Source organism: Terrapene carolina, unplaced genomic scaffold, assembly GCF_002925995.2.
Source record: "Terrapene carolina triunguis isolate 2854851 unplaced genomic scaffold, T_m_triunguis-2.0 Scaffold111, whole genome shotgun sequence".
Lineage (NCBI taxonomy): Eukaryota > Metazoa > Chordata > Testudines > Emydidae > Terrapene > Terrapene triunguis.
In genome coordinates, this window is record NW_020664462.1 from 9,554,569 (window position 1) to 9,564,461 (window position 9,893).

The 9,893-nt window shown below is 48.0% G+C and overlaps 1 protein-coding gene across 1 annotated transcript in view; it reads left to right on the forward strand.

The window, feature by feature from the left end:
* The first annotated feature begins 5,861 nt into the window (after positions 1–5,861).
* The window catches only part of LOC112117948 (cryptochrome DASH-like), a 28,540-nt gene continuing 24,508 nt past the window's right edge, over positions 5,862–9,893 (forward strand). Inside the window, exons 1-3 of the mRNA XM_026652175.2 lie at positions 5,862–5,931; positions 7,578–7,750; positions 9,580–9,758. Coding sequence (XP_026507960.1) covers positions 5,863–5,931; positions 7,578–7,750; positions 9,580–9,758 — 421 coding nt within the window. The 5' untranslated portion in view covers position 5,862. The remainder of the gene's footprint in view (positions 5,932–7,577; positions 7,751–9,579; positions 9,759–9,893) is intronic.

The window sequence follows — 9,893 nt, forward strand, 5'->3', positions numbered from 1 at the left end:
ATTTCATAGGTTTTAAGGCCAGAAGGGACCATTATGATCATCTAGCCTGCTCTCCTCTATACACAGGCCATAGCATTTTACCCGGTGATTCCCACATTAAAACTGTATCTTGTAGTCGAGTCAGAGTGTACCTTTTGGAAAGATATCCAATTTTGATTTAAAGACTTCAGATGATCAAGCATCCACCATGCAGCAGCAACTGCTGGTCAAAGTGAGAAGGCTTTGCTTGTTAAAGGGAGAATGGAAAACTGGCATCCTTTTTGGAGCAGAGAGGCAGGTGTCAGCAGAACAAAATGCCTTTTGTTCTTATGGTCCACATCTGCCAGAACGGAAAATCCAGGCATGAAAAACACTGCAGTCCAAGGATCACAATGCCAGTTCTTTTGCTTTCTATATTTGGCACAACCTGCTTTTCACCCCCACACTCCATGCACACACCTATGATGCGCTCATTTATAGAGCATGGTTTCATAATAACCCATATGAGCATAGGCTGGGGAGGGGAATTACATAGAGAGCCAAAGGAGAGCAAACAACCACATACATAAAAAAAGAACCTAACCAAATACAAACTGTTATAGCCAGGAAACTAACAAGGGAGCCTATTAATAGTGTCTAATGCCTTAGAAAATTCTGGTTTGCATATGAAGTGGTATTTGGCTATGTCACAGGGTAGGTACACCCCATCATGGGGTGTCAGATTGTGGGGATTAGCCAAATGGGTATTTAATGGTCCAAGTGGCCTAGGTCTATGTAGCAGCCCTGCAACTCAGGGCAGTACGGCCCAATGGCCAGAATCAGTAAGGCTGTCTTTCTGCAGCCAAGTTGATCCCTCCAGGCATCAACCCACCCTTCTCCCACCAGGTCCCAACCCAGAGAACTACCTACTTCTATGATCAGTCCCAGACATCCATTACTACAGTCCCATTCCCTGAGCTGCTTCCTACCCTTCCTTCCAATGCTCCTTCTCAGCCTCCACTGTCTCTCCACCAGCAGTTGTCTGGGGGTCCACTGGAGTCTTAACCCAGCTGAGTTCTGTGTTCTGGCACTCCAGCAGACACCTGCAACACAAATTTACTCCCATAAGTGACCAGCCCAGACTGAGTTGAGCTACTCCATTTTATACTCTGGTTCCAGTTGGAGCATGCCCAGAAGTGGTGAGGGGGGCGTGGCTTACTCGGCCCACAGCATTCGGTTAACCACTGTTTAACTGGTATGGGATAGGTACACCCCATCACAGGCTATTAAAAATGCATCTGATTTTAAAAGTGAGCTGTGAAGGAAATAAAGCAGATGCTCTAATGGATGGGGCACTGCAACAGGACACCAAGGGTCTCGGTTCTATTCCTGGCTCTTCCATTGACCTGGGGCAAGTCAGTTTCCCCCCTTTGTCTGTCTTGTCTCTTTAGATTATAAATACCTCAATGCAGGGATTGTCTCTTATTATGTGTAGGTACAGTGGTTAAAATGGGCCCTCTAGGCACTACTGTAATATAAATAGTAATATAATAAAATTTGCATTCTTTTATTTCTTTATGGAGTGTACAATTAGCCTAGATTGTTTTCCTCCTGGCTTTTCTTTAACCCTAGACATATCAAGTCTTGTCTTGTTTATTTTTGCTGGAGTTCTCTTTAGAAGATTCAAGGAGTAGGTCTGAAGCTTTCTCAGCCCATAACTGAAGGAAAGGAGGGTACAATATTTAATTACAGAGCACATTTTTTCTTTGTCGGGCATCTTTAAGTGTCATTTTAGCACAGTGACAGAAACAGACTGACATCTTTCTGTGAATCAGCTGTCCCCTCAGCACAGGTGAACCCGTATGTCCTTTGTTTTGAGCAATTTGCTTAAAAGGATATTTATCAGACTGGTAACCCATCACCACTGGGGACTGAACCCTGGATCTTCAGCACTAAAGATACAGGTCTGTAGCTCCAAAGATAAAGGAGAGCTCCCTGAGCTCTGACAGTAGCCAGTGACAGATGCTTCATAGGGAATGAACAGAACAGGGCAATTATGAGTGATCTAACCCCAGTTGTCCAGTCCCAGCTTTTGGCAGTTGGAGACCTGGGGACACCAGGAGCATGGGGCTGCGTCCCCGATCATCTTGGCTAATAGACATTGATGGACCTATCTTCCATGAACTTATTTAATTCTTTTTTGAACCCAGTTATACTTTTGGCCTTCATGACATCCTATGGCAATGAGTTCCACAGGTTGACTGTGCATTGAGTGAAGAAGTACTTCTTTTTGTTTGCTTTATATCTGCTGCCTATTAATTTCATTGGGTGACCCCTGGTTCTTATGTTATCTTCATCATCATTATGTTTCCATGACACCTCTGGCATTTAGGGCAGGGATGAATCTCCTCCACTCCTGTCTGTTTCTAGCAAGTCTTTCAATGGTTCCCCAGCTGTGCCCCAGGTTTTTCAGGTCAGCTTCCACAGCTCTTCGTCATGTTGTTTTCGGGCAGCCTTGTTTTCGCTTGTCTTCAGGTGTCCATCTTATTGCCACTCTGGTGATGTAAAGGAGTAAATAACACGTCCCTATTCATTTCCTCTGTACCATTAATGATTATATAGACCTCTATCATATCCCCCCTTAGTTGTCTCTTTTCCAAGCTGAACAGGCTGTCTTTTTAAATTTCTCCTTGAATGGAAGGTGTTCCATACTCCTGAACATTCTTGTTGCCCTGCTCTGTACCTTTCCTGATTCTAATATATATTTGAGATGGGGCAACCATAACTACATGCAGTATTCAAGGTGTGGACGTACCATGGAGTTATATAGTGGCATTAGGATATTTTCTGTCTTCTCATCTATGCCTTTCCTGATGGTTCCTAACATTCTGTTAGCTTTTTTGACTGCCGCTGCACATTGAATGGATGTTTTTGGAGAACTACCCACAATGACTCCAAGATCTCTTTCTTGAGTGGTAACAGCGAATTTAGACCTTATCATTTTGTATGTCTAATTTGGATTATATTTTCCAATGTGCATTACCTTGCATTTATCAACATTGAATTTCAACTGCCATTTTGTTACCCAGTTTTGTGAGATCCCTTTGTAACCCTTCACGGTCAGTTTTTGACTTAACTATTGTGTAATTTTGTATCATCAGCAAATTTTGCCACTTCACTGTTTACCTCTTTTTCCAGATCATTTATGAATACGTTGAACAGCACAGATCGCAACACCCCACTATTTACCTCTCTCCATTGTGAAAACTGACCAGTTATTCCTACCCTTTATTTCCTGACTTTTAACCAGTTCCTGATCCAGGAGAGGAACTTCCCTCTTATCCCGTGACTGCTTGCTTTCCATAAGCCACTAGGTGGTGTCATGATCACAAGTATTGGCCTTCCCTTGACTATTACATTTGCAACCCAAACACTGCAGCACTGAGAACTGGACTATAAACAAATATGAAACCAATTTCATTTATTGTCATTATCCAAACTGAGGGAAATATAAACAGAGTCTAAACAGTGACTTGTAAACTGGATTTTTAAAACCCCTTCACTTCTAATTACCTACGGTGCTATTAGTAACATAGGGAGAGACATGCACTTGTCCACAATATATGATTCTTTAGCTGACAGTGTTGCTTTAAATGGGTGAATTTATAAAACTAGCTAGCAGCTCTGCCTTTCTTTTCTCCAGTGTGAGCTGTGGGAGATGAATCAAGGTGGTTCGTATATAGGGATATAATATGGCAATGCAGGGAAAAGAAGGAAACCAGGGAATTATGAGTCACATGGAAAATCAGTATCATTTCCTTGTGCCAGCCACTGCAAAGAGCTTTTTAAGGATCTTGAGGGTCTGGAAGAGTTGATGCTCAATATGGAAACAAAACAAGGATTCCCTGCTCGATGCAAGTTGGGTGTCACAACAGCCTCGCATTTCTCTGGAGCATCCAGGAATCAGGAACTGGCTCCATTGGAAAAATTGAATCAATGGAACATTCCAAACTTCAGGACTAAGGCCAGATGCCCAGGTGAACTGCTGCAATTCACTTTCTGAATTCCGCATCCCAGTCCCCCTCCCAGTCTATTATCCTAACCCTGGGCGCCAGTGGAGTTCCCCTGGGGGGGAATTTGGCTGAACACCCAGTGAGGTAGGTAAGGAGTGTTGCACAAATCCTTTTGTTACTAAGTATAAATGTTGAATGCAAAATGGATCTTGAGGACAATTCGGTGAGTAATCTGGACTCTGAGTAAGGGATGTGTCACCGTTGAACTACAGAAGCAATGGGATGAGGCAAGCCTTTGAGTCCAATCACAGTTATTAGTGATAGGAATAAAAGACGCTATTGTTGCTCGGTAGTGACCAGTTGCTTTTAATAAGCGTTAATAACGATTTGGTGAGTTCCCTAGGAAGTTGGCCTATACACCAATGGGTTCTGCTTTACAGGGCAAATCTTTATCAAGGCTCCCCAGCCTGAACCAATATGATCCTGTGCATGCAAAGGCCAGACTTGGGGAATCCATGCCATTGTTATGCACCTCTGGGTGGGGGGGAACAAAGCAGAGAGTTAGGAGGGAGGTGAAGGAGCAAGGATCCATTATTGCTATGTGGATCCACTGCTCTCCATAAGGGAGCAGGAGATACCAGAGCAGCTCCACAGCCTCTCTGTGGCCTGCTTCCTCCCACTCCTCCTCTTGGGTTTGCGCCCACCCATGGCTAAAGGGCCGCGCCGAGGACGGTGATCTGCTCCATCACAGAGGTACCCAAACTTTGCCCACTGAAAATTTGCCAGGAACCCTGCTGAAAGTGCTCCCTTATATGCGCACCACGGAGGAGATTTCAGCCATTCTGTTCTGAGCTGTGGAGACAAGGTTTATATGGAGACTGCCTGGATGATGAGAAAAAGGGACTCCTTCCCTTGTATCTCCTCCAGATAGCACAATATCTTCTCTTTCTGGTGCCATGAATACACTAGTGAGCTTACATCGGCACAGCTGTACCGATGCAACTGTGAGATTGCTCGTGTAGCCACTCTTTGCCAACAGGAGAGAGTTCTCCCGTTGACATAATTAAACCACTTCCAACAAGTGGCGGTAGCTATGTTGGCGGGAGAGCATCTCCCGCCGACATTGCGCTGTCCACACCGGCACTTCTGTCTGTGTAACTGATGTCGCTCAGAGGGGTGTTTTTTCACACTCCGAGCGACATCAGCTATACCGACAGAAGTGCCAGTTTAGACATAGCTTGGGTCTATTTTCCAGGCTGTCAACATAGACACAGAATGCTTTGGTGTATGTTACTTTTACTGCACTGTGCACGTTGCTGCCGCGTATCTATCGATCTCTGAAGGTTTCATACCACTGCCCAAGGTCAATAGCAGGAGCAAATCCCATAGTGGACCTCATAGCATCTCCGGCGCTTCTTTTTCAGGGGAAAATCTCTGCTTGGGAGATTTGTGTGAGTTGATTGATTTGTTGGGGGGCGGGGTGTTTACATTTCAGATAACCCAGTCATCATTAGACTAGAGCCACCCTGCGGCGCTGCTATGTGGACCTTCAGGGTTGTGGGGACGGGGTAGTTGTAGGCCAGCATGGGAAAACCTGGGGGCATCTGCATTTAGGCACCGAGAGATCACGGCGGCTGGAAATCAGGCCCCGGCAGTCTGACGGTCGGAAGCAGGTGGGAAAATGCCGCCCGTAAGCGCAAAGTGAGACCCGGGCGGAGCGAGCCAGGGCGGCTGAGCACTGCCCCGCGGCGCCTCGTTTGTCGCCCTGCCCTGTCTCCGCAGCGGGGCCGGGGCACGCCCGGCAGGGGCTGGCCTTGGCACGGCGCCGGGCCAGGGCTGCGGAGCGGCTCCTCCTCCGAGCCGGGCGGCCGCGGGCCGGGCGGGGGGCAGCATGTCGGGGGCCGCGCCGAGGACGGTGATCTGCCTGCTGCGCAGTGACCTGCGCTACCACGACAGCGAGGTGGGGACAGGCGGCGCCGCCGGCCGGGCTGGGGGCGATGGGCGCGGGCGCGGCTGCAGCCCCCGGAGCACCGGGCTGGGCCACCCTCTCCCCGGGCGCTGAGCCCCCCTGGCCCGCCCGGGAGCCCGGCCGGCCCGGGGGCGCGTTGCAGCTGTTTCCCGTGCTGCCCGCACGTGGCTTTATGTAACCCGGGCGCCTCTGAGCTCCGCCCCCGCGGGCCGCTGCTGAGAGCCGGGGTTGGGGCGCCGATCCCGGGGTGTGAGCGGGCTGGGGGACCCTCGCCTGCTGCTGAGGCCACACGGGCAGGGCCGGCGGTAGGGTTCGGAGTGGGGGAAGCGAGGGGGCTGGCAGGGGGTAGCAGGGCCTGTTGGGTGGGGAAAGGGGCTCTCTGATGTCCCTGCTGACAGTAGGAATGATCCGTGCATGATAATGATCTGCCTTGCCCCAGGAAATCCAGGGGTTATGATAGCTGGGATGGTGCTTTGGCGATCTCACGCCTTGCGCCAGGTATTTGTTATAGCACCGGCCATCCAAGCACATTGCAAACATCCCCCCTGGGAGGCAGGGGTGGGAGCTGTAGGGATCTTTGGAGGTGAAAGGCAGAGCTCTGAGCGGCACATAGCAATGCTACCAGCTTTAGGAGCCCAAGCGTCAATGCAGTGTCTTGTGTGACTAGAGGGGAATTTAGGGAGGCCAATGGCAATTGCCCAGGTTGGAATTTGACCAGCACTCTGGAGATAGCATCACCCCTGTTGCAAATATTGCCATGGGGGCTTTCATGCCCTGTACCCTGACCTTTATTCTGGACGCTGCCCACACATTTTAGCCTGTTAAATTAGGGCCACGTTTTAACCTCTCCGCCTGCCAGCAGAGGGTCTGAGAGTCCGGCAGATCCCAGCCTAGGGCAAGAGTGGGGATGGCATGGGAGAGTGCCCCTGTCACTGCCTCATTGCCCCCAGGTCCTGTGGTAACTGCAATGCAGGGTTCCAGCTCTGTGCATGGGAAGGGAGAGGCTGGAGAGGGCAGCTGTAAAACAGCAGCATTCCCCAGTTAGCCTTGAGGCACTTCTGTGGGGATCAAGTATCACAGGAGTAGCCGTGTTAGTCTGGATCTGTAAAAAGCGACAAAGGGTCCTGTGGCACCTTATAGACTAACAGACGTATTGGAGCATAAGCTTTCGTGGGTGAATACCCAGAAGTGGGTATTCACCCACGAAAGCTTATGCTCCTGTTAGTCTATAAGGTGCCACAGGACTCTTTGTCGCTTCTGTGGGGATGTGATTACTGACTCAGTCGGCATGGACGTACCTACCTTTCACCTCCGTGCTGTGTAAGCCCCTTTGAGGAAGTCTCTAATTTTTATAGCTGGCACCTAGATACCAAGGTGATAGACACATTGGGGCTCTGATCTTGGTCTCTTTTAAGTCAATGGGAGTTTTGCCTACAAAGTCTGTGCAGGATCAGGCCCTGGAAGAGAGGGAGAGACCCTATAATATAATAAACCTACAGTACAATATCCAGTTGCATGTCTTCCTTTTTCATTACGAGGCTGAATAAAGACAAATTGAAATGGTGCTATTAATTGCTGTACAGAAAGAGAACACATGGAGCATTGACATCTTTAACTGCTCCTCTTTGTACTTCCAGGTACTACGCTGGGCTCAGAATAACGCAGACTACGTCATTCCTCTCTACTGCTTTGATCCAAGACAATACCTAAGAACCTATTACTATGGTTTCCCAAAGACTGGGCCTCATCGACTCAAATTTTTACTGGAAAGCGTGAAGGATCTAAGGCAAACACTCAAGAAAAAAGGAAGGTACAGGGGGGATTTGTCATAAACATGAGTGTTTTATTTTTTAACCCACTTTATTCTTCCACCTCCTCTTCTTTAAAACTTGTCTGTCCTATGGAGCAAGCAATGCTAGTGACAACCATGTTTGACCACCTGTTGCTAGTACCATAAAAACACAGGAATTCCCATGCTAGCCCAATAGCCTGTCTCTGGCAACAGCCAGCACCAGATGTTTCAGAAGATTATGCAAGAAACCCCAGGGTCAGCAGTTATGGGATATCTATCTAAGGTTCTTGTACGGCCTCCATTACCATAATATCTGAGCACCTCACATTATATGAAGTATTTATTCTCACAACACCCTTGTGTAGTAGGGAAGTACTTTTATCCCCATTTTATAGATGGAAACGGAGGCATAGATTGGCTAAGTAACAGGAAATCTGTGGTAGAGGAGGGAGTTGTACACTGGTCTCCCTAGTGTCAAGCCAGTGCTCTAACCATTGGACCATCCTTCCTATCCCTAGGGAGTTTCATCTCGTGGTTGGCTTGAGCCCTTGATGTATGAAAGATGTTTTCCCAGACCAACATGGGCCATGGCTTTCTGTATAGCCCATAGCTCGGTGTTATACCACTGATAACACAGTCCTCAGGAAAATCTTCTTGTCCATGCTGGTCAGGGAAAGTTAGGATCTAAAATCTTCCAAGCACCTTTTTCTTAATTTTATTATTATCACAGCAAGATAATGTTAGTCCTTGGATAGCAGAATATGCAGCAGTTGGCTTGCCCCTCTCCTGAGAGGGTGCAGTGGTGACAGGTTGTGGATCACAACACCAGAAGAATTCCTTTAGGTCTGCAATACACTATGGTCCGTGAAAGGGATTATGCTAGTTTAGGAGGACCAATTAGAATCCCTAACAAAGCTAATGAACTGGCCAGTATGTGTATGTGCCACTGGCCTGTACAGGAGAGAATCAGAATTGCTCAAACATGTGTGATGCCTTGTGACTGACTCACAAAGGCCACATATAAGACCTAACATCTCTGCAGATAAGAGATTCTTCTTTAGCTCAAATGGCAAAGACCTCTGGTTTTTAAGAACATTCAGACCTATGCTCCATCTGTTAATATTTGGCATGTCCTTTCAATGCCATAGAATTAACAGACCAGATCGTAACTCTCCCTCACCTTAGATCAGTGCATAGTGGTGCCTCCCCATGCATACATCTCTCAAGTCCATGTTGAGAATGTAGAGGCAAACAACCATTTCCACGGCATGTCTCCCTACGCCCCCCACCAAAACCCAGCCAAGCCTTTTCTTGAAGCAGTGTTTTTGCATAGTCTAAGCATTGAGTTTAAATTGTATCGCTTGATGATTGCTTGTTCTGTTCATTCCCTCTGAAGCACCTGGCATTGGCCACTGTCGGAAGACAGGATACTGGGCTAGATGGACCTTTGTCTGACCCAGAATGTCTTAAGTTCTTATGTCCTGACAGTGTCACTTTAACTACGATCCCACACAGTCTGCATTCAACAGGTCATAAACAGTGAGGTCCATGTGCAGATGAAAGTGGGGGAAAGGAGAAGAAAGGACAAGAAAGGCAATAATAAATATTGTCTCTCTTTTTATGCTCCTGCCTCTCTCTGGCTGTATCCAACTGGTGTCTCTTGTCTCATACTTACACTGCAAGCTCTTTGGGGAAAGACCGTCTTTTTGTTCTGTGTTTGTACAGAGCCTAGCACAGTGGGCTCCTGGTCCATGACTGGAGCTCCTAGGCGCCACGGTCATACAAATAATTAATAATAATAAATAATAGCATCAAGCCTAATTCATTCCAATTTTGTGTGTCCGCAGTAATTTGGTGGTAAGGAAAGGGAATCCAGAAGATGTGGTTCATGATCTTATTACGCAGCTGGGCTCCGTGGCTGCCGTGGCTTTCCATGAAGAGGTAAAGGAAAGGTTTGAACTATGTTGCCTCAGCATAAAATTGGCAAGACCTTTCAGTGCAAGGCAGTATTGGACTTGCCTGGCCTGTGAATTCAGCGTCAGAGACAGGGCCGGCTCCAGGCACCAGGCACCCAAGCTGGTGCTTGGGGCGGCACCTGGAGTGGGGCGGCGCGGCGCTCCGGCCGCCGGGGAGCGCGGGGCCACAGCCGGGCTCGCCGCCC